At 37.2% G+C, this 25,080-nt stretch overlaps 3 protein-coding genes across 3 annotated transcripts; 1 reads left to right on the top strand and 2 right to left on the bottom strand.

The window, feature by feature from the left end:
• Nucleotides 1-284: 284 nt before the first annotated feature.
• Nucleotides 285-2,246, bottom strand: LOC107642660 (transcription factor bHLH19). Its single transcript, XM_016346078.2, has 4 exons — nucleotides 2,097-2,246; nucleotides 1,513-1,998; nucleotides 880-1,293; nucleotides 285-799 (listed from the first exon to the last, which is right to left on the bottom strand). Exons 1-4 carry the CDS (start codon nucleotides 2,133-2,135, stop codon nucleotides 725-727), a joined length of 1,014 nt encoding a protein of 337 aa, XP_016201564.1. The 5' UTR covers nucleotides 2,136-2,246; the 3' UTR covers nucleotides 285-724.
• Nucleotides 2,247-7,257: 5,011 nt separating this feature from the next.
• LOC107642659 (transcription factor NAI1) lies at nucleotides 7,258-8,728 on the bottom strand. The gene is made up of 4 exons (XM_016346077.3): nucleotides 8,561-8,728; nucleotides 8,207-8,476; nucleotides 7,734-8,138; nucleotides 7,258-7,661 (listed from the first exon to the last, which is right to left on the bottom strand). The coding sequence occupies exons 1-4, from the start codon at nucleotides 8,603-8,605 to the stop codon at nucleotides 7,587-7,589; spliced, it is 795 nt and encodes a 264-aa protein (XP_016201563.1). The 5' UTR covers nucleotides 8,606-8,728; the 3' UTR covers nucleotides 7,258-7,586.
• Nucleotides 8,729-12,257: 3,529 nt separating this feature from the next.
• LOC148563273 (uncharacterized) lies at nucleotides 12,258-15,862 on the top strand. Its single transcript, XM_088486704.1, has 3 exons — nucleotides 12,258-13,516; nucleotides 13,996-14,806; nucleotides 15,050-15,862. Exons 1-3 carry the CDS (start codon nucleotides 12,258-12,260, stop codon nucleotides 15,860-15,862), a joined length of 2,883 nt encoding a protein of 960 aa, XP_088342830.1.
• The last annotated feature ends 9,218 nt before the right edge of the window (nucleotides 15,863-25,080 follow it).

Raw genomic sequence — 25,080 nt, 5'->3', positions numbered from 1 at the left:
ATACTACATGTTTGACATTCGTATCATATGAACAAATCAATACCTTCCTTTTTGTTATTTAAGTATTAAAAAACTTCTATAACTGTTTGGAGGCATCGATTTGACATTGCGTCTTCAAGAAGTTAAGAACACACATAAATTAGTTTAAACTTAACGTCACCAATCCAGAACAAGTTATCTAACTTGTAATAATAATTAACAAATAGATATCAGAGTTGTGCCTTTGGAAAGTAAAACAAAAACATAGAGAAGAATTGCAGAGAAGATTTGCAAAGAGCAGAATATATACCAATGATAATCAGCAAGTTGATAAATTATTAAATTTACACAGTAGTAGTATATATAAAACGACAAGAGGAACAATTTCTAAAATATAATACATAAGTGCATGCTATATATATAGTTTATGAAACAAAATCCTTTTCTCAACAATAATAAAAGAGGGAATTACAAAGAGGTCTGTGTCACTGTGTAATATATATGATAAGTGAAGACCTCTCAAAAAAATCCACCTCTTGAAGAAGAGGAAAAGAATATGCTAAGCTAGCTACTCTCTGATCTGGGATAAGGTGTAACTAACCCAGCTAGCCAATAATGGAAGAAATCAAACAGAGAAACACACAGGGCCTGCATTCATATACTGATATATGAAAGCACTGCGGTAAAAAGTATCATTATTATTATTATTGCTGTAATCATGATGCTGATCATGCATGCACTATCTTCAACTGAATTGTGTCAAAGCCACCCGTAGGCTTCCTACTAGATCCTTTGTCCTAATGGAGTATTCCTTGTTCATCTTCATCATCAAAAACACATAGAAGCACAATTCAGATAATGGAACTTAGAAAGAAATGCATTAATTAAACTAATTCGTACCTGAGCGAGAATAGTGATATCGAGAGTGTCATTGCCGAAGGGCAAAGAGGTGGTTGTGTGAACAGTGAGATTATGCTTCTCTAATACGGAGAGTATTGCAGCCTCACGAGCACCCCTACTACTGTTCTTGCACTCTTGTTTATGGCAGTGGATTCTGATGAGTACGTCTTTACCACTAACTCTTGCTTTGATTTCCGGAAGTGTATTACAATTTCCATCCAATAATGCTGCTGCTGCTGAAATTTCGTTCTCATTATTATCTTCATCGTCAACAAACACGAAACATCTCTTTACTGCCACCCCTGATTCAACCATACTTTTCTTTCTAGCCTTCTCCTCCTCCAAAAACTGCACTCGTTCCTGTAGTTGCTTCACATATTTTATGGCATCTCCCAATATTGAAGCCTTGTCCATCTGTTCCCAATCCCAACCATATCAAATAACGGAAATGTTTAGTAACCAAAGAAAATCAGTCAAAAACAGTCATAACTTGTCTTATTTAGCATTCATTAATTGTTGCGACAATTAATTAATGCTAAATAAGACAAGTTCTAACTGTTTTTTTTTTTGTCTACCTAACATTCATTTAATGATAATTATTACTAAATTTCACTTAATTCACATATAATATACCTTCTTGAGGCCAGGGACCATGGCGGAAAGAGCGACGAACCTCTGGCTGAGCTTTTCCCGGCGTTTTCTTTCGGCGATTACATGCTCCTGAGCTTGGACTGGATTCCTAGCTGTGGCGGGAAGGACCTTATGCGGTGGATTATCATAGTTGAAGAAAGCAGAGAAGGGAATGTGGTCGTCCATCATCAGATTAGGGTTCTTAATGTTGGAAGAATTAGGAAGAGACGGTGCCTCAAAGGAGATCAGTTTGGGTGGTGATGGAGACGCGGATCTAGAAGGCATGGCAGCAGTAGTAGTAGTAGTAGTAATGGTGTTTAAAGGGGTTTGAAGTTGATGTGGTGGTGGTTTGGTTTCAGAGTTGGAATAACACTCTGGGGAGGCTGATGACATAGATTGCATGTCCATCTCAAACTTATCAAGCATTTCTTCAAATGAATTCATCATCATCGGGTATTCCTGGAAGCTGCTAGAATATTCTTCCATTCCCTGTTCATGTCAAACAAATTATTATTATTATTAATTAATTCATTGCTTTGGTTAAAATTAAAGCATGTTACTCTGCCAAGTATGTTTAGTATGCTTACAAATTCAGCCAAGTAGTTGCTGGATGCAATTTCCATCATCTTTCACTTCTTCTTAGCTTGTGATTATTGAACAAGATTGTTTTGGAAGAGTGAATAATTTGAGATTATTTTGAAATCTTTGAAGGAGTTGTATTATATATATATATATATATATATATATATATATATATATATATATATAGGGGGCAGCGTACACGGTTCAGATGCCGAGTGTATAGACTATAGAACACGTGTGAAAGCGTTAATAGACTGTTTGCCTTTGAATGCGGCTCATCCCTGTCTTCACTAATCACTGGTCAAATTTTGCCTTCTTTTATTTCCTCTATTATTAGCAATCCTAGCTAAGAGATCTAATGAACACTATGATAGGAAACGAGTTGACTTGTATGTAGATGAGCGTTGACCCGGACAGAGACGAAACCAAACTTCCACCCATTGCAGTGCAGATGCTCTCTCCATCCTCCCTTTGCTCTCCCACACCAACCACTAAAATCATGCCACGTCAACAATATATTACACATCATTTCTAACACAAGGGAATTCTACTATATACTATCATTTAGGTGAACCTGTCCAACTACTACAACTTTTGGTCTCTTCATACCATTGAGCAAATAGGAGATAACTAGAACGAATATCATATATGTGATTGATGAATTGGTTTGCACAATAAATATTAAATTACAAGACTAATTTTCACATATTTATCATTTTTTTTAAGAGAAATTAAAAGTTCTGTTAGTGGTTGTTACATTATTACATAAAAGCGGACCATGTTGATGGCAATTTTCATACTTTCTATTCATTGAAATTCAATCTAAAGTTATTTTTGAGATTTTAAAGTTTATATTTCAAGCCTTGAAGGTACTATGTTCCGATTAATTAAAAATTAATAAAAGTCCTCAAAGTTCTCGCTTTTTTGAAAGAGTGCAATATAGGCCTGCAACATATTTATCATTGCACCCACCACCTATTGCTTTTTGACATAGAATTCTAGTCTAAAGTTTAATACTCATCAACGAGAGCATTTTACATGGTGCACCATATGAATCAACCACCCACAATTAAATAACATACCAGGAAACATCACAGAAGATGACAAACTACGCGTTTGACCATTTAATTTTGACTTTAATCCCCAATTTTATGCATTAGATGCCAGTCTTAGCAAGTTGCTTAGTTTTGGCTACTGCATCTTAACAATCGAATAAGGACAAAACAGAAACTGGATTATCAATATCACGTGATAAGTGAGGTGGTCCGTAATTTTTGTTAAGGTTGGAATTAAATTCAGTTAAAGTTTTTTATTTTTATTTTTTTTTATTTTTTTTTTTAACCAAGGATAGGAGACTCGAACCCGCAACCTCTTAATTGAGTATGGGAAGAATATACTATTTGATCTATAACTCATTAACTAAATTCAGTTAAAGTTGATAACTAAATTGTTAAATAATTTAATAAATTTAGTTAAATTATCATTTAACAATTCTTTATAAACTTCACATAAAAATAACTATACTTGAATTTCCATCTTAATTTCAACCTAGCTATGGCAACTTCTATTATAAATCAACTTTAGGTACTAAAATCTATTTAAAATTCAAGTATCAATATCAACAACGACATGTCGATTAGGATTGATGTCGAAGTTGAAAAGGAGTAAATAAATAAATAAATAATAAATAGATCGGAGATGAGTTTAATGTCTACTATTAATATAATTTCTCTTAATAAGATTGATGAAAATGCTGTTTAACAACTCAATCAATCATATGAATGATTTTATTTTAGTAAATTCTATCCAATCTTCTCTAAATTAAAAGATAAATTATTTCTTGTGATATGTCTTACAATTATTAAATGAAATAAATTGAATTAGTTTATTATGGTTAACTTTAACTTTTAATCTAACTTAAATATTGTTAATCTAATTAATTAATTATGATGTAATTTTTTTGCCAATTATAAAAATTATTTAAAAAGTTTAATTTTATAATTTTTTATTTTTTTATCAAATTATATATTTATTAATCAATTTCAATTACAAAATAAAAAAATCTAAAAAAACAAAAAGATTAAATAAAAAAAATTCAAAAGGCACTAAAAATTTAAAATTCTCAATTTTCTCTCTTACTTTCTTAATTGTTTTTCAAAAATCTTTTTTATTATTCTTATTAATTAATTGTATCTATTTATTATCCATCATTTTTATAGATCAATTAATTCATGATAACTACGTTATGTTTGCATTTCAATGTTTTTTTTTTTTTAAGTCCATACATATCTTTTCGTGTATTTTAGTTTGTCCGCGTCGTAAACATGTCTTTATGGCTATGTTGAGCAACAATGGCTCTAGTTTGGAAAAAAAATTTGAATTAAAATCCTTTCAATTTTCATTTCTTTAAAAGTCAAGTATTTAAAAAATGTCATTGTTTATTTGTTTTGAAATGTTTTCAATGGAGAAAATTTTTAAAAGAACGAAAAAAGTAAGAGAGAATGATTAAGAAAGTATTTTGAAAATTTTAAATTTGATATCTCTTTGATTTTTTTATTTTTTTATTTTTAGACTTTTTTATTTTGTAGTTGAAATTAATTAATATATGTAATTTAAAAAATATATAAAATTATAAAATAGAACTTTTTCTAGTAATTTTAATAATTTGTACAAAAAGTTATATCATAGTTAATTAATTAGGTAACAAAATTTAGGTTAGATTAAGAGTTTAATTATGATAAACCAATCTATCTCATCCAAATAATCCAATAATAATAAGAATCTAATAATAATAAGACATGTTATAAAGAGGTAATTTACCATTTATTTACCATTTATTTCATGGTAATTTACCTTCTATTTTTACTATCAATTGAACTGAAACAAATTTTATGGTGATTAATTAACTTTAGAGATTAAACAATTGCAACTTTGCAAGTTTTTCAATGACGATCAAGATACTAGCTAGTTACTTTGTTTCTTGACTACTAAGATCATATCTCTCACAAATATTAATTCCTAAACATGAAACTAAATTCCGTGAATTCATGAATTGTCATAACTCATAGCTAAAAGTTGATGAGGTAAGCATCATAACAAGTGATCTACAATTGCTGACGTGTGTTCATTATATTCATCTTTGGTGACTAGGTCGTTTGCTTAACATAGACAGTAGTATCTAGTATGTAAGTAACATACTCCTCTTTTTATTTGTCATGTGGAAATTGAGGATATCTACTTAATTATTAATTAATTGTTAGTTTTATAATATATGTAGCAGTTTGGTTTGAACTTCTTGAAGTGCATGCTTACTAGAACATTGGTGCATTACAGTAATCAAAGTAATTATCTATAATATATACTGCTATACTTCTTCACTTCATAAATATATTAAAAGTTATCACAGATGCACCAATTACACATCTGTATTTTAAATTGTAATAATTGTCCTGCTGTTTTAAGTCAGCTAACTGCTTCACAGAGTGGCAGCATTAAAGAAATTGAATGATAGACCTAATTAATTAAGTTTCGTTTGTTATTGTTAGTTCATATATGAAAACCTTAAGGCTTTTTTTTTTTATTCCGGGCCGGGGAAAAAAGCAAATACTATTGTCAAATCTCAAATGTTCGTGCAACAAAATTTTAATTTCTTACGAAGTTTAGGTTAGTTGTCTTTACTTAACAGCAAATCTTGCTTGAAATCTAATTTCAATTAGAAAATAATCTGAATAACGAAGGGAACGAGCCTATACAAATGCAAGTAGGACGAGATTTTAACAATATGGAGCCATAATTAAATGCAAGTTCATCTAACATTAATCAATATATATGTACTCCAAGATCCTTTCAGAGATCTTACAGATTTTTTATTATATATTATTTTGGTGATAAGAATTTTGTAATTATTTAATCCGAGATGTCTACTACTACAGATATCTAGATCTATATTTTAGGGGATCATGTTTGGAAATGATTAGGATGGATGATGAATCTTGCTTATATAAGTAGAAGTCACCAACAAGCATCATTAGAAAAGGGAAATTCTTTTTTGGGTGAATCAAAAATGGAAATTCATTTCTCAGACAAAAAAGGATTTTTTTTCAATAGACAGTGTGTCAATGGTAAAAAAGTTGAAATTTGACTCATTAAATACATTTACAAAACTATTAGTCTTAGAAACATAAACTATTTACAAAGTTTGCTAACACAAGTATGTTCTTACTCATATTATTTCAACTATCAATTTTACATTCAGGTGTCTTGAGTAACCTTGTTTATTTGTCCAACTTTAGAATTCTATAAACTTTAAAATAAATATTTAATAAATATAGTTTGATCTGTTATAATCATCTTTGACATATTTTTATAGATACTTATGTTGTTTTTTTCTTTTATAAACTTTTTTTAACTAAAATTTATAAAATATATTATACTCCCAAATGTTAGATTTTGAATATAACTTGGTAAAATACCTGTGAAAACTTGCTAACCAAAAAATCAGTAAAATACATATATAGGCAGAGGCCAAGGTAAAAAGCTAAAATCTAGTCATGATCTGTTGGTTAGGAACATCAAGTGCGACAAGAATATTATTTTATTAGTCACTATTCAATATTTTTTTTGGTTAGCTTTCCTTTGTCGAGGAGTTTAATTGGATTGGGCCGTTAGACTAAGAATTCATCACTTTAAACAAAATGGAGCTATCACACCTGGAAAAAAAAAAAAAGATGCGCATTTGTTGTCTGGGAAGAGCTTCAACATACCTAAGAAAATCGTAGAACTATGTGTAAATGTAATGTGTGTACATTTTATTTTGGACTAATCCGTGATAGATCGAAATTTTATTTAAAAATTTGTTATTGACCAATAAATAACTGTATGTATAAGATGAAATTCGAACTTTTACTATTTATTTAAGCGGACTAGTCTAACTTGGTTATAACGCGTGTGTACATGTACGCTGTTATTCAGTGAAAACGTCTTTAGTTGATAAGATATTTCATATACTCTATAGTATACACTTTTGCCTTAAGTTTTTTTTGTTAATTTGTGAGAGACTAATTACTATCCAATTTATTAGGAGAAAAAGGGGGAGATACTAAGTCGAGTGTTTGTGTTATTAAAAAAAGAAAAAATGTAGAAAATGGGGGCATGGGAAACAGGAAGTGCGCAAAGATAGATGATTATTTAATATTTATTATAAAACAAAGAAAGGGGTCTAAACTATTTGGCAGGACGTGTCAATATTCCAAGGCTATGGGTTTCCCAATCAGTCAGAATCCCACTTTTCCAGAGACACAACCCTCTCTCAAATCTGAATGCAGGCAGCCAGCCGGGTCCCAACCTCCATAATTGATGGCTCCTCTCATCCGTCCCTCCGCCCCAAAGGGTAACTCCATTTAATTCCATTGATGGAACCTGGAGCCATTAACATTATTGAACCCCCAAAATGATGCAATCCCATTAATTACGAAACAGACACCTGTTACTTTCTTCTACATCGATTGCAACAGTCCCACCCTTATGTTTCTAGCAAGCTCCTTCGCGCTTAAGCTGAACTTGTCATCCATCTGATGCGATGCAATAAGCATAATAAATTATTCAATAATGTAAATGTGATGAATTTAATTCAGTTAATGTACCTCGGCAGTGACGGTTATGTCGACGATGGAGGTTCCAAAAGGCAAGGAAGTGGTGTTAAGAACAGAGAGATGGAGTTTGTCAATGAGCTTGAGAATGTGCATCAACACTCCTTTGTGTTTCTCGCAGTGGATCCGAATGAGGACGTTCTTCTCAGACACTCTTGCCTCCACTTCAGGCAGCACCGACCTACTCACTGCTTTTGAGACTTCGTACGATGAGTTTCCATCCCCCCCTGAATTTGACCAAGTGTCTGACACATCTTCCTCTCCGCACACCTCAGATTTCTCAACATACACAACAGACTCCGCGCTTTTCCTTTTGCTTTCAGTTTCTAGAACCTTCACTTGCTCTTGTAGCTGCTTCACGTACTTGATAGCGTCGCCTAACACCGTCGCCTTGTCCATCTGAACGCATTCTATTATTAGTACTCCAAAGAGATCTAAAAAGAAAAAAAGAGCAAGAAAAATTGAACCTTTTTGAGGCCTGGAATAAGGGCAGAAAGTGCTATGAACTGTTGGCTAATCTTTTCCCTTCTCATTCTTTCGGCAATGATGTGATCATGGGCGTGTTGGGGGGATCTGCCAGTGCCAGCTGAGCCAGTTCTTCTGCGTCTTGTTGGGGTTGGGGTGGTGCTCTTGAGAAGCTTGGATGGCCTCTCATTATCATTGTTACTCATCTGTGAGTTTGAGTAATTATTAGGGTCTGCTATTATGCCATTGATGAAACTGTAGTCCTCTTCTTCCTGCAGATCACAGCAAAAGAAGAACAAAGTCAGGGATCCATTTGCAAGATGAAAATGTGTTGTTTAATTTGTTTGTTTAATTACCAAATCACAAAGCCAAGTAGTCCATGATTCCTCGGTGGAAATCATGTTTGATCCCAAGTGCCAAGTGAAAGTGAAAATTACACAGCACTAGTATAGTAGCTAGGCTCTCAGCTCTCTCCGTGACACGCACTAAATAGAAGATGCCTTGTTTCTTTGTTTTGTTTTATCCTTGCTTTATGGGAAGGGAGCATGTATCGTATACTATACCTTCCATTACCTAAGTTTCGCTATTTGGTATATGTACGTATTAATGTATTCCATTGATGATTAATGGAGAAAGTCTAGTACGAGTATTTTTATTAAAATTTAGCTAATATTTAATCATTAAAAAAAGTAATTTTATATTATTAGACGTTATTTTATACTATTAAAAATATTGATAATAGCTGATTGATAGTTACACATCACAAATTCTGCTGGTCGCGCCTAGCACTCCTCTGATTAATGCACGCCTACTGATTAATGCACGCCTACTGTACACCTCCCTTCCATTAACGCATACACATTAATCAAAATGACGTTAGGTTGCTAGCTAGAGTTGGGAGTTGGGACTCTAGTACCTCACAACCCAGAAATCCATCGAATCCAATCAAATTTATATGTATTATAAAACAGTAATCTTAGTAACTAATAGTAATTAAACTAGTCCATTTTAGTTAATATTATAGTAAGTTATTAAATAAGTTTAAGCATGAAGTTCACTAAAAATGAGTTTTTATTATGTTTTAATTTAGAATATTGTTTTTAAATGAATTTTGAATATTTTTATTTTTATGAATTTTAGATGTCTTTTTTCTTATGTTAAAATTGTGTAATGCAACATTAATTTCCAATATTTTTTCATTATAAAAATAGATTAATTTTGATGAACTAATAAAATGATCAAGTAAAGATTTTTACATATTTTTATACTCATTTAATTAAATTCATACGTTTAGATGTCTTTTTAAGTATTGAATTTAAAAATTAATTATTCTCGGTAATGTATTAATGCACGATTAAATATCTATATTAAAACACTTTTTCACTATGAAACTTAAATTTTAAAAAAATATTATAAACTGAGAAAACTAATAACGAGGAATAAAAATTTATTTATTATCGAATTTATAATTTTTGTTATCTATTAATTTGTTAAACTTTTTTTTTATTTTAGATGAATTTTAAATAAAAATGTATTCTATAAGAATATAATAATGGATTTTTCCAATTTTTTATTATATTTAATTTATGGAATTTAAAAAAATTAAATTAGCTTTAATAAAATATTTTTATAATATTTTCCTTAAAACATATATAAACAAAAATCAAATACTATTTTTAGTAAAAAGTACATATTATCATTTTAAATCGAGAATATTGTTCCTATTTAAGCAATTTTATTCTTAATACAAATATATATATATGTATGTACGAAAAAATCTTATGAATTAAAATAAGAATATCCGCTCTACTCTGATATGCAAAGAAGTTTTATTTTTAAACCTCCTTTTCCCTTTTACCCTTGCTCATTTGTCCGTTAATCCGTTATACAAGTGAATCTATCTTGTCTGATTCACTTATACAGTTCTTTCTTTTTTCAAGAGAATTAAAGGAAATGTGAAATTCACAATTTATTCTTGTTACAGCCTGGCCCAAAACTACTAGTGGGCCGGTCCGACCCGAACGGTTAGGAGCGAGGTGCTCAGTTGTCGATCCGGACACGCGTTCCTGACAGCCTTGCTACAGCTGTGTGAAGGAAGCATCGAGGAAGGTGGGCCTGTCCTTGATGGGCCCACCTCTGACACGGTATATATGGGGAAGGTCATACCCTTCCCCCAAGGTACATCACATACCATTCAACCCTTTTTCGCCTGCACACTTTGCTAACTAGAGCGTCAGAGTGTCTTTGCAGGTGACACCCCCCTCCTCACACGAAGTGCTCGGAACGTCGTCTACTCCAACCCGGCAACTTACGACCAGGCGAGATATCCCCCTCATCAACCAGGACACTAATCCGATCCGTCCGGTACCCGACTACCGAACATTGGCGCCGTCTGTGGGGACAGTCGCCTGAATGGACGTTGTACTGGGCCCAGGAGGAACAGGCCGCGAGACCGAGCGCAGAGGGGAAGCCTCTGCGGCTTCTCCCCGGCAGCGCACGAGGTCCCCTCCAAGACGAACCACACGATCTCCCGAAAGGCGCCCCTTCGGGGGAACTGGCGACAACAGCACCAGAATAATGCAAGAACTACGCCATAGGATGCAAGACCTGGAGCGCCGGCTGGCAGACCGAGAACATCGTCAACAAACTCCCGAATCGAGCTACTCCCGCTCCCCCTCGAGAAGCCACTCTCGACGAACAGCTAGCCCACGATCTGAGACCGAGAGCGCCAGGGAGGGAAGACGCGCAAGAAGACGCCGCGACCCCATCATTTACACCAGGCACGATAGGCGTACCACAGAGCAAAACCGTGAGGACGCTCGTCGGGAGGACGACGAGGGAAGAACAACCAGAACGCGGGGACCAGTGATAATGGGCGCAACCCCATTCCATCGTTCCATCCTCGAGGTTCGGCTGCCAAAGCACTTTCACAAGCCAACAAACATGAGGTACGACGGAACCCAAGACCCGCAGGAGCATCTCACGGCTTTCGAGGCCAGAATGAACCTGGAGGGAGTAGGAGACGAGGTAAGGTGCCGCGCTTTCCCGGTCACCCTAGCGGGACCTGCAATACGGTGGCTCAATAACCTCCCGCAGGGATCGGTGACCAGGTTTTCGGACATCAGCCGCGCCTTCCTAGCCCAATTCACAACCAGAATCGCAAAGGCAAAGCACCCAATCAATCAACTTGGAGTGACCCATAGATCCGGCGAGCCGACCCGGAAATACCTAGACCGATTCAACGATGAGTGCTTGGTGATCGACGGGCTGACGGATTCGGTTGCAAGCTTGTGCTTGACGAACGGACTTCTAAACGAGGACTTCAGAAAGCACCTCACCACAAAGCTGGTGTGGACAATGTAGGAGATCCAATGTGTAGCCAGGGAGTACATTAACGATGAAGAAGTCAGCCAGGTCGTGGCTGCCAACAAACGGCAGCCCTCTTACAATCAAACCCGGCATCACGGGAGCGGAGAAAAACAAAAGGAAAACGCCAGGGACGGCGATCCGAGTAAGACGCCCAGGCCGTTTCCTCGTGTCGGGAAGTTCACTAATTACACTTCCCTCACCGCGCCGATTATGGAAGTTTACCAACAAATAGCCGAGAAGGGGATCTTGTCGAAGCCCCGACCTCTGAAGGAACGAACAGGGGGGAACAGGAGCCTCTACTGTGATTACCACAAGGGTTACGGGCACAAGACACAGAACTGCTTCGACCTGAAGGACGCACTGGAGCAAGCGATCAGGGATGGAAAGCTAGCCGAGTTCTCCCACCTCATTAGGGAGCCGAGGAGACGGAACCGCGACCACGAGGGTGAAGACAAGACCTGGGCAGCAAAGCGACGCCAAGAGCCGGAGGACAACGACCATGGTCTTACCATAGTGAACGTAGTAATAGCAAGAAACGCGGTGCCTAGGTCGAAGTCGGCACATAAGAAAGACGCCAAAGTCCTGGCGGTTTCCACATCCTCTGCGTGAAGCCCCAAGAAACTTCCATCCATTTCATTCGGCCCGGAGGACCAATGGTTTGACGAGGTCGCGGAAAGCCATCCCATGGTCATTACGGCCAGAGTGGGAACCGGCCTCATCAAGCGAATCCTTGTAGATACGGGGGCAGATTCGAACATCATGTTCTGCAATGTGTTCGACGTCTTGGGCCTATGGGACGCCAACTTAAAGACTCACCAGCACGGCGTTGTAGGGTTCGGCGACCACTTCATCAAGCCGGAAAGGATAATCTCCCTGCCGACCTCCATGGGACAAGGCCAAGGGACAAGAACGGTAATGGCAGAGTTCGTGATCCTACAAGACTCCACGACCTACAACATCATCCTAGGGAGGAAAACCATCAACGACCTAGGGGCAGTCATCAGCACAATGATGCTGATAATGAAGTTCATAACTGAAGAAGGATCAGTAGGGTCCGTAAGGGGAGACCTGGAAATGGCAGTCGCTTGCGACAACGCTAGTCTCTCGTTAAGAAATAAATCCAAAGAAGCATCAGGAGTGTTCCTCGCCGACTTGGATGCCAGAGTCAGTGACAAGCCGAGACCCGAACCAGAAGGGAACCTAGAAAAGTTTAGAGTCGGCGACACGGAGGAGAAGTTCACCTTCGTGAACAGAAACCTCCCTCACGAGCTGAAAAAACCTTTAATGGAAATGATCAGGGCTAATGGTGACTTATTTGCCTGGACACCGGCCGACATGCCAGGGATAGACCCCCAACTCATGTCGCACCATTTGGCCGTCAAGCCAGAAGCCAGACCGGTGGCCCAGAGGAGGAGGAAGATGTCACAGGAAAGGGCAGAAGAGGTGGCCAAGCAGACGGCCAGTCTCCTCGAGGCAGGATTTATCCGGGAACTTGACTACTCGACCTGGCTGTCGGACGTAGTCCTGGTAAGAAAACACAATGGGAAATGGAGGATGTGCGTGGATTATTCCGACCTCAACAAAGCATGCCCCAAGGATTGCTACCCCCTACCCAACATTGATGCACTCGTCGACGCGGCGGCGGGGTACCGGCATCTGAGCTTTATGGATGCTTATTCCGGCTACAATCAGATACCGATGCACCGACCGGACGAAGAAAAAAATAGCATTCATAATGCCAGGAGGAATCTATTGCTACAAGGTAATGCCCTTTGGCCTGAAGAACGCGGGGGCCACATACCAAAGATTGATGAACAAGATATTCAGCAACATCATTGGCAAAATGGTGGAAGTCTACGTGGACGACATCCTTGCCAAGACCACCTGACCCGAAGACCTTCTAAGCGACCTGGGAAACGTGTTCGCGGCCCTCCGACGACACGGCATGAGGCTCAACCCTCTCAAGTGCGCCTTTGCCATGGAGGCCGGGAAGTTCCTAGGATTTATGATAACCCAAAGGGGGGGGGTGGAAGCCAATCCTGAAAAATGCCAAGCAATACTCCAAATGAAGAGCTTGGGCTACGTCAAAGACGTCCAGAGACTGGCGGGAAGGCTCACCGCGCTATCTCGTTTCCTTGGGGCGTCGGCAGCAAAGGCCCTACCTTTCTTCAACCTAATGAGAAAGGGAATAGCATTTGAATGGACCCCGGCATGCGAAGAAGCGTTCAACCATTTCAAAAAGATCCTTGCAACACCACCTGTGCTCGGTAAGCCCGTGGTCGGAGAACCGCTCTATCTATACCTAGCTATAATGGAAAGTTCAACAACCGATTTACTTTGTGAGTAAAGCGCTGCAAGGAGAAGAACTTAGGTACAGCAAGTTGGAGAAACTGGCACTAGCGCTCCTGACCTCCTCCCGCAGACTACGACAATACTTCCAAGGTCACCAAGTGGTCGTAAGAACGGACCAGGGAATTCGTCAAGTGCTCCAGAAACCTGACCTAGCGGGAAGGATGATGACCTGGGCCATCGAGCTATCCCAGTACGATTTAAGATATGAGCCTCGACATGCAATTAAGGCGCAAGCAATGGCAGACTTCCTGGTGGAAGTAACCGGAGACCCAACAGAGGACACGGGCACACGGTGGAAGCTCCATGTAGACGGAGCCTCCAACCAGACGTCCGGAGGCGCCGGGATCATCTTAGAAAGCCTAGCCGGAGTCATTTACGAACAATCGGTCAAGTTCGAGTTTCCCGTATCGAACAACCAAGCAGAATATGAAGCCCTTCTAGGCGGCTTGATCTTAGCTGGGGAAGTCGCGGCTACGAGGCTAGAAGTATGCAGCAACTCACAGATCGTCACGTCGCAAGTAAATGGAAGCTACCAAGCCAGAGACACGCTATTGCAGAAGTACTTGGAGAGGGTCAAAGAACTGGGCAAACAGTTTGAGGAGGTCACGGTCCAACATGTTTCGAGGGAAAGGAACACACGGGCAGATCTCCTATCCAAGCTAGCGAGTACGAAACCTGAAACTGGCAACCGGTCCCTCATTCAAGGCATCATGAAAGAACCAGCAGTTGCCCTCCACATGACCAAGATAAGCCCCTCTTGGATGGACTCCATCACTGATTTCTTGCAGAACGGCAAACTCCCTGTAGGTGAGAAGGATGCTAAAGCGTTGAGAAGGGAGGCTGCCAAATACACGATCATACAAGGCCAACTGTTTAAAAAGGCACTTAGCCAACCCTTGCTGAAGTGCCTACTCAGAGAAGTCCACGAGGGGTGCTGTGGTCACCACATCGGGGGCAAAGCCCTAGTGAGGAATCTCATCCGAGCTGGATATTACTGGCCATCAATGATGGAGGACTCCAAGGAGTTCGTGAAAAAATGCGTTAAGTGCCAAGAGAACACTAACTTCCACAGAGCCCCGGCCACCGAACTGAGCCTGATGACGTCCTCCCGACCATTTGCACAGTGGGGAGTCAACCTCTTGGGACCTTTCCCGGTTGGCCCAAGGCAAGTCAAATATCTCATAGTCGCCGTCGACTATTACACCAAATGGATAGAGGCCGAGCCACTGGCCACTATTTCCTCGTCCAATTGTAGAAAGTTCATGTGGAGGCAGGTGATAACTCGGTTCGGCATTCCGGAGTTCGTCATTTCAGACAACGGGACGCAATTCACCGATAAGAAGTTTGTAGAGTTTCTCGCCGGCTTGGGCATCAAACAGAAAATCTCCTCAATAGAGCACCCCCATACAAACGGACAAGTCGAGTCCGCAAATAAGGTCATCTTGCTGGGCCTCAAGAAGCGGCTAGACAACAAGAAAGGAGCATGGGCTGATGAGCTCGCCTCAGTCCTCTGGTCCTACCGTACAACCGAGCAGTCCGCCACGGGAGAAACCCCCTTCCGCCTGACATACGGGGTAGACGCAATGATACCCGTAGAGATCGGCAAGCCGAGCCCACAGTTATTTCTCAAGGGGGTGGAAGAAGCTGTAGATAAGGACCTAGTAGATGAGACCAGGGAAAAGGCCCACCTATCAGAAGTAGCACTAAAGCAAAGAATGGCCCTGCGCTACAACACCAAAGTGCTCAAGAGGGAATTTGAGCAAAACGACCTCGTCCTACGGCGCAATGACATTGGCCTACCAACCCAGGGAGAAGGCAAACTGGCGGCGAACTGGGAAGCCCCCTACAGGGTCAAAGAAGTGATTGGCAAGGGCGCCTACAAATTGGAGAAGCTCGATGGAGGGAGGTCCCGAGAACTTGAAATGCGGGTAACCTGAGAAGGTTCTACCCCTAGATCAAGCATGCCGGCCAGGCGATCTAACGAACTTAGTCACTTACCTTTGTATCTGCCATGGTAACAGACTTGTTTAATTACTGGTTAATGTTTACTTGTCATTTCTACCTATTTTACTTCTATTTGTTCTTTTTCCTACTTACACATCACATGACAACAAGTTCCATGACGCATCAAACAGAACCACGATACGGCACCCCGGGACTGATCACCCCGGGAGCCACCTAAACTAAAAGCCATAACAAGCGGCTACAACGATAGCAAAAGGCCACGACTTGGCTTCGCCGAATTGCCAACACAACAGTAAATAAACACGAGTGGAAAGCTCATACCGACAAAACGGTAACAAAACAAAACGAAAACGCTATCAGATAGGCAAAAGACAATAATAACAAGCCGACCAAGCGACTCTTAATGTATAACGAAGTAAGCTTCAACAGTTCTACAACAAAACCACAAATCCATACAAAAGCACAAGGTACAAGAGCTCATTTCTTGGGCATGTCAACAATCTTGCCATCCTTGATCATTTTGAAAACTCCAATTGCCGACGTGTCGAAGTCGGGAGCCACGATCTTCACCTGGGCCTTAAGAGCCTCCTCAGTCATGAAGATCGCGTTCTTTCCATGCTCTCTGGTCACCTTATGTTTCTTCTTATGCTTCTCAACCTCATATTGAGCGGCCTTAGCCGACGAAACGGCCACGTCACACTCTTTCTCCAAAGCCGCCACCCGACCTTGCGCGGCATTAAGTTGGCTCTCCAGAGTCATCTCCCGCTCGGTTAAACGGGATACGGTGTCGTCGGAGGCCTTCAAATTCTCCTCGGAAGACGCGGCTTTCTCCTCAGCGGCCTTCAGTTTTTTCCCCGAGTCGGACAGTTGCTCCCGAAGAGTTTCAACTTGAGTTTTGAATTCATTATTGGCCTTGACAGCCGATTCGAACTTCCTGCGCAGCGACTGCATCCCCAACAACTCGAATTCAGCCTTCCGAGCTATTACGGCACCACAGAGAAGGGTACGGTACATCCACCTCGCCTGCCCTGCAAGCTCGGTGCCAAGGAAGTGATCCTCTGCGCTGGGGAGCAGCTGCGAATCTATGAAGGTTCCGGAATCAAAGTTCCGCTCCATCACAATAAGAATCCCTTCCGGGCTGGAGGATGCCCTTTGCCTTTTGGGGTGGGGATAAGCTTCAAATCGTCATCCTCTTGCTGAGCGGAGGTCGAGTGCTCGGCGCCGGCCGCCTCCTCACGGATTGGAGAAACACGCCCCCCGTCAGAGTTCTTATCCGTCATCTCGGTGTCGCGATGTGAGGGCGTCACCTGATCTTTATCCTCAGAAGGGCCCTCCGACTTCCCGTCAACCTTCTCTGCTTCCTCCTCATCGTTGTCCGCCAAGAAAGTCTTGAACAAGTCCTCAAGCCCTGTCACAGAAGCAGACATCTCCACTGCAACGAACAAGTAAACAAGTTAGTCGTGAAACCAGCACAACCAAGCGAATGAATAGAAACGCAAAAACACAAGGCAAAACAACTCACAAACGTAATTCCTGGCGACCTCCCGGTCACCCATCAAGAGGTGGGGATTCACATGATTCTTCCCAAAAACTGCCAACAACACGTCGGCGACCCTCTTGTCCACAGCGGACATCCCCTTATAAGACACCTTGATGAATGTGTTGGATCCCGCCCCAAAGCTCCAGTACGTCGGAATGAGCCGCTCCCCTTCTAACGACAACCAAAAGGGGTGACGACCTTTGACCGGACGCACCTTAAAATATTTATCTTTAAACCCATGATAAGAGTCATCGAACAACCCGAAGATCCTCCGACCTTGGGCAGATCGGAAGGACATGAACCCTTTCCTCGCTTTTCCCTCCTTGGAAGGATTCGTGAAGTTGAAGAAAAAAAGGAAGACATCAACAGATACCGGCAACTCCAGATATTCGCACACCATCTCGAAACAGCGGATAGAAGCCCAACTGTTTGGATGCAGTTGCGACGGCGCCACGGAGATCCGGTTAAGAAGCGCCATTTGAAAAGGAGAAAACGGGATACAAAGCCCCACCTGGGTGAACATGTACTTATAAAACCAGATCCAATCGGGGACCCGAGGGGAATGGAAGTTAAGCTCATATAGCCGTTCATTGGGGTAGGAACAAAGATGTCATAATTGGCTTCCTTGTCTATCCCTCCGCACAAGTACTCGCCTTGGCGGAACTCCGTTAGCTCCCCCTCATCCATCTGATTTGGTGAGTCCTTTACGTCGGAAGTCACCCAGACGTAGGGGTCGTAATTCGCGGCAGAGGGAGAGGCCCGAGAAACGATGCGAGGCATACCTACAATGGAGGTACCACTCCGTTAGTCTATGAGGTCGGGAGTCCGGAAAAAGCCCAGAAACTATATTTGTCCTATTCAACAGCTAAGATCAAGCATGGCTAAAAGCTAAATCCAAACAAAGTCTACCCTAGAATGGTAACCCCCTAACGCACCTACTTGACACTAAAAAGCCATCTATCATACAAAATCAAGCAAACAGCATGCACACAGAAGACCGAACAATAAACATGAAGCAAAGGACGAAAAGAATGCTTACCTGAACTGATTATGAAGATTCGAAGGAAGAGGAGGAAGAGCGAATGCGCAAGAATGCAGAAATGACACTCTGGGAATTAAGAAGGAGAAGATGATGGAAATGGTTGGAGTAAGGATATAAGAGGAGAACGAAATGCAAAACTGTTTAAAACTGCCACTCAAGAAGCGCGAAAGGCCTGGGGGCAAAATGGTCTTCGCGTACAGGATTTTCCAACCCATTATGAGCATTTAATGCTCCACGCGAGGAACGAGACGACAAACGGTCACCTCAGCAACAAACAGACACGCGCACAAGAGGCACGTCCCCTCCACGGGCAGCCGACCTGGCGACAACACACGGAATAAGAGATAACGGGCCACCAACCACTTTCACGATCATTACTGGCGCGTTTGGGGCACTGTTACGGCCTGGCCCAAAACCACTAGCGGGCCGGCCCGACCCGAGCACCACCCAACCCGAACGGTTAGGAGCGAGGCGCTCAGTCGCTGACCCGGACACGCGTCCCTGACAGCCTTGCTACAGCTGTGTGAAGGAAGCATCGAGGAAGGTGGGCCTGTCCTTGATGGGCCCACCTCTGACACGGTATATATGGCGAAGGTCCTACCATTCCCCCAAGATACGTCACATACCATTCAACTCTTTTTCGCCTACACACTTTGCTGACTAGAGCGTCGGAGTGTCTTTGCAGGTGACACCCCCCTCCTCACACGAAGTGCTTGGAACGTCGTCTACTCCAACCCGGCAACTTACGACCAGGCGAGATATCCCCCTCATCAACCAGGACACTAATCCGATCCGTCCGGTACCCGACTACCGAATAATTCTATATTAAGACAACATAATTACAAAAATGAGGGAGCTGTGACAAGTCTCTGTTGTGTTGTGGACCTCTTTCCTATGCCATATAAAAGTTTGGGAATATAGTATTATTGTATATTGTATTTTTTTTATAATCATGTTTTCAAGAGATTAATGTCAACTTTTATAAATTTTTAAAAATGTTGAGTATTATATATAATCCAAATTCAATGAAAGATTAGTATAGATAACTTTGTATAATATCGCCATGGATGAAATTACTAACACAATCGAAGTACTATAAGCATTCCTTTTGCTTAAATAAATCTGACAAGCAGTGGCTTTTATTTTAGATGGGAGAGAGAATTATTAATTACAAGATTATTCTTACGGATTAGATATATATAGTTACCGTTGAAAACCAAGTTTAAAGACATAAATCTTACATATATGAAGGAATATTAGGATGCTCAACATATGCAATGAAAGCAATATGGCAGGAGATACTATAATTAGTTACGTGGTTGACTGGTTGGTACTTGGTAGCAATTTAACTAACGAAAATTTTCAGAACACTAGGTAAGATCGAATCATACGTGCAAGATCATCATCAAGTTTATCATCATCTCTATATATTCAAGGGAAGGGATTTTGAGAAGGGATCGAATGGTGCTCATCTAAACTGCAATTATATATAACAATATAATAAAATATAATCTGGCTCGAATCTTCAGGATCGATCCTTTGCAGATCAGAGGTCCTTTTTTCACTTTTTATTTGTTTATTTTTAAACCATGATATATATATTTATGAATAATGTTAAGTAATTAACTTTTTAAAAAATTATTTTATTTATCTTAAATATTAAATTTTAAATTATAAAATTTAACACAAAAATACTTGTTTATATAATTTTTCTCTATTTTATAATAATGTCTCACACTTTCCCTTTTAACTCCTTCATTGACCATCATTGCAATATAGTGTGAAAAGATTTTATTTGTAGTCAATTAGTCATTAACTCATTATGTCTATTTGCATGTTTTAATTTGATGTTACCCTATTAACATATTGCTTTAGACGGATGCAGTTCTAAGTAAAATATAAAGTCTAACGTTGTTTAGAAAATGACATGTAGTTATTAAAAGTAATAAATAAAGTAGTATGTTATTAAATTTATTTTTTTATTATTTTTATAAAATATATATTTAGTCCATTTGAATTAGTCTTTTAATTTTTTTTAAATACGACTAACATAACCTGATTAGTAGGTTATTTTTTAAATTTCAACAATTCACACAAAATTATAATAAAACGAATAAAAGAAAATCACTTTTATTTTCTGTATAGAAATAAAAATAGTGTTTCGTAGAATGATAAATCTCACTAATGTAATAGTAGTTATAGATCAGACGAGAAATATTAAGGATTATTAAAATTTATTTTTTTTAGTTATTATTTAATTATTATAAATTAAATTTTTTAGTTTATAATTTTTTTAGTCTAATAATTTAATAATATATTTTATTATATATTTTTTTAAATATTAATGACTAACTAATAACTAAAATTAATAAATTCTAACTATCCTCTAATAATCTTCGTTATAGAGTATAGACAGAATAAATGTTGCGACAAAAAATATTTATGTAGAAATATGTTCGTCGGTAGAATACCTTTTTAAAAAGCTCTGATTTCATATTCCTTGTTTCACAATTCACACAATAAATCCATTCAGCACATACAATAACAATTAACAAATTTTATTTTTTCCTCCTAAAAAATTAGGGTGCATTTAGTTTTAAAAACAGGAACAAGACAATAAAAACAGAACACAAAAATATAAAAATTAATATTTTTATATTTTATTTAATAATAAATTAAATATAAAATAAAATAAATAATAAAAAATTTAATTATTTTAATTTTTTACACAATTTTAAATAAAAAAAATAATAAAAAATATAATTATAAAATTTGATGATAATAATAAATAAAAAATGAAAAATATGTTTTATATATTTTCGTTCGATATTTCTATGTATTCTTATCATATATGATACAAAATATATTAATTTAGTATTTTAAAATTATCTTTGACAAACATAATTTTATATTTCTGTATTTATGTCTCAATATTCTAACTTTATAAATAAACGTAATCTTATAATTTATCTAAAAATAACTAAATAATATTTTTTTTTAAGATCGGATAATTACTCAATGTTAGTGTTTTTTTGGTGACTACTCAATGTTAGTGTTTGATTGTATACAAAAAATATAAATATATTATATATATGAATAATTTTAAGATGATTTAAAATATGTCTAAAACAATAAAGTTTCCTTTTATAGATGTTGGACTAAAATAATAAAACCCAAACAAATATTCTAAGAATAAAGTTTCACCTTATTTCTCTCGTTAAGTTATTCTAGAACTTGATGAGATTATCTTCTTCACTTGTTCTCTTCTAATTTTTTTCATTGCTCTTTATTTTTTATCAACCAAAAACAAAAAACATTATAGAATTATCTTTTGGATCCAACAACAAACCCTACCTAAAATATATTCACTTTAAAAGAATTCGTTTATTATTCTTTTGTGATGTTAGTGAAGATTTAGATATGAAAAAGTATAGGTAAATAATTCATAACAAACTAATTTTAAATAATTATAATTAATAATTATTAATTTGTTATTTAAAAAAATAAATAATTACTGATTATTGATAATTAATTAATATAAAATATAATTTAAAAATATTTATTAATTTATTATTGACTGAACTGCTATTTAATTACTTAACAGAATTATTTAAATATTTATTCTCCATCATTATCTCAAACCTTTAATGCTTATATTACTTATTTATCTGATAATAAAAATACTTTTTTCACAAATTTATTTTTTAATTTATTCTCTTAATCTTTGTTTATTTAATTTATTCTTCAAAATTACGCCCGAAAAGAGAACTATTTTTTTTTGAGTTTATATTTCATATGATTCTAATTTTTTGGTTGTCTACGATATTTTTAAGTCCAACAGATCAAGGATTAATTCATCGCAGATTAGAACTCCATTTAAAAATTTATCGGTAACCAATAAATTATACTTTAATTTTGATATTTGTTTAAGTAGACTCAAACGAGTAAACTGGCCACTCGACCAACTCAAATTAATTTTATATTATCGTAAATTCGTAATTAAGTATTTAAAATAGTAAGTTCTTGTAAGTATACATTTTAATAAGGGGCATTCTAGTGTACAGATTGAAGTAGTATAGAGAAAAAGTATAAATTTTTTTATAGTTATTTTTTATTATTTAATTATTATTCAAAATGAATGTAAGTCCTATCTTTATCAATTTCTCTTTCATTTTATTAAAAAAAATCTATAAACTTACATTTTTACCGTATAATTCACTTTTAATAAGTCAATACATATGGCAGAGTAGTGAGAAGGGGGAACCGAATGAACATGAATTGAGCAAACATTAAATTGGGGGGGTCAGATAAACCCTATCTTTGATGGTTGCTAAGTTGACACCGCGATACGAACAAAGCCTTTGTACCACACGTAATTAATGGACGCAATATTGTCATAGTGTCATGTTCCCCAAAATTGATTGTTACAATATTACCCCTCCTTAAGGCCAGGCAGTACACTATATGTATGAACAATGAGGCGTCATAATCAACCTAATGTAAAAAGTGGGATCTGCCTCAGCCAGTTGCCATAGATTAAGGATGTATTCTATAAATTTCGACACACGATTCATATCAAATCAAAGCTTTTTCATATTCATCTTAATAATCGAGTGGTCTATTATTATCATCAAGCTAATAAGGGAAGAAAAGTTAAAATCATCCTGCACTACTTTTTTGTCTGCTTTCCTATACTAAGTGTGTTTATAGGTTAGTTCTTACGTCCTACTTCTTGGACGACTATGTTTTCTGTCACTTTCTTCATTTTGTACAATTATAAATTTACTATGCGTTAAAGGTATGATTATGCATAAACCTTTTTTGTTATATGCATATGTTTTTAGTTTGTCTTTTGGTCGGCAGCTTTAATATTATAAAATCATTTTTTAATAAATAAATTATTTTTAAAAAGAGAAGTGTTAAGAAATCAATAAATTTTGTAATTTATAATTATCAATTAATTATTGTTAATATTTTTAATAATATAAAATTATATCTAATAGTATAAAATTATTTACTTTTTTATTGATTAAATACTGACTAAATTTTAATAAAAGTGTTATTTTTTTTTTACCTTCTCTTTTAAAAGTGTTATCTTTTAAATTTTCATCTTCACCAATGTAATCACCAATAAAGAAAAAAGTTCTACGTCTCTATTACAGGTCATATAAGTCAACGGTAGGTGACCTAAATTGAGTAAATTCTCAAACGATGAAAAAAAAAAAAAAAAACAGGCGAATAAAATCTTCATCGCCTTCTCCAAATAGCACGTATATATGTAAATCCTGACCCTGCTTATTTTTAGACAAGCGTTTTTCCATCAAAGATTCCAGTTCCATGATGACATACCGTCCCAAAAACCACAATTAGATATGATGAATTCAGTTTTTAGGAAAGAAACAGCAAACATTCTCTTGGAAACTCTTTTTTTTTTTTCCCTCCTAACCACTGTATATGTTTTCCAAGAATCCTGAATTTTCCCATTTTCCACGTATATTCTGAATCCTTCACTTCCTATCTTTTTCATATCAGAATTCAAAGTCAGATTCAAAATAACTCTAGATCTATTTTAAAGCCTAAAGTTTCTCTCTCTTTACATTTAACCTTGTTTTACAATTTAATTTGCATAATCTTAACGACACCTATAAATATGCTCATGTATTAAAATGAGATTTTGACTATTCGTAAATAAAAGGAGAGAATAATCATTTATGATAGATGGATAAATTACAATATCTTTCTTACTATAAATATTTTATCAAATTTAGATATTTGTCAACTCTACCAATAAGAAATGACAGGAACGATGCAAATTGTGCGACGGTGCTGTTGAGTGTTCGTGGTGCGTCCGTTAACGTCAATCAAAACTATGGACGACGGCATGTGGCGACACAGCACCAGTGAAAGAGTAAGAAATTAGATGAAAAGACAGTCACATCAGATAAAAGAGAAAGAGATCACTTTTGAGATTTATATAATTATTACAAATTCTTATTTATTTTAAATTTAAAATTAGTAATTATTAAAAATTAATTATTTATTTATCATTTAATATTAATTTCAATGTTACCTTTATTGTATACATTATACACTACTTTTATACTTTTTTTTTATTAAAAGATCTGTCTAAAATTCTTATTAGAGAAGTGTTAGGGGGTAATAACTTTTGTGTCAAATAGTTATTAATGATATTTTTAATGATGTGAGATTTTATCTAATAATATAAGATTACTCATTTTTTTTCACTAAATACGTACTGACCAAAATTTAATAAAGTTGATGGGACCAGACTTTTTCTTCTTATTAATTTAAACATCGCAAGTAGTATACCTCATTCTCACTCAAAATCTTAGATGACTTCACCACCGAAAAAAACATTCAGTCCCACACTACCAATTTTAAATAACCCTCGAAAGACATACCTAATTTTCCTTCACTCTTTTTGCAATGTTCTTCCATGGGCCATTTGATTTTGCTTCTGGAAACTATGCCGAAATAGGAAGATTCTGTCCTTTTCCAGGCGCGGTGGTTTAATTATATATTTCTTTACGATATTTAGTCGTCGCTAACTTTTAGTACACATGATATTTTCCCACTCTAAACAAAAA

The sequence above is a fragment of the Arachis ipaensis genome, chromosome B5, assembly GCF_059453495.1.
Source record: "Arachis ipaensis isolate K30076 ecotype BB chromosome B5, ASM5945349v1, whole genome shotgun sequence".
Lineage (NCBI taxonomy): Eukaryota > Viridiplantae > Streptophyta > Magnoliopsida > Fabales > Fabaceae > Arachis > Arachis ipaensis.
Note: the sequence above shows the minus strand (reverse complement) of the source record. Positions and strands in the feature narration are given on the sequence as shown.

Bases quoted from the DNA above. Each gene is read 5' to 3' on its own strand.
- LOC107642659 (XM_016346077.3), bottom strand. From the start codon at position 8,605: ATGATTTCCACCGAGGAATCATGGACTACTTGGCTTTGTGATTTG. The intron at 8,139-8,206 runs GTTCAATTTTTC...GAATGCGTTCAG, and splicing joins TTATTCCAGGCCTCAAAAAG to ATGGACAAGGCGACGGTGTT. The intron at 7,662-7,733 runs GTACATTAACTG...GCATCGCATCAG, and splicing joins ACATAACCGTCACTGCCGAG to ATGGATGACAAGTTCAGCTT.
- LOC148563273 (XM_088486704.1), top strand. From the start codon at position 12,258: ATGGTCATTACGGCCAGAGTGGGAACCGGCCTCATCAAGCGAATCCTT. The intron at 13,517-13,995 runs GCATGAGGCTCA...CTCCTCCCGCAG, and splicing joins CGCGGCCCTCCGACGACACG to ACTACGACAATACTTCCAAG. The intron at 14,807-15,049 runs GCACTTAGCCAA...CCATTTGCACAG, and splicing joins AAGGCCAACTGTTTAAAAAG to TGGGGAGTCAACCTCTTGGG.
- LOC107642660 (XM_016346078.2), bottom strand. From the start codon at position 2,135: ATGATGGAAATTGCATCCAGCAACTACTTGGCTGAATTT. The intron at 1,999-2,096 runs GTAAGCATACTA...TGACATGAACAG, and splicing joins GCAACTACTTGGCTGAATTT to GGAATGGAAGAATATTCTAG. The intron at 800-879 runs GTACGAATTAGT...TTGATGATGAAG, and splicing joins ATATCACTATTCTCGCTCAG to ATGAACAAGGAATACTCCAT.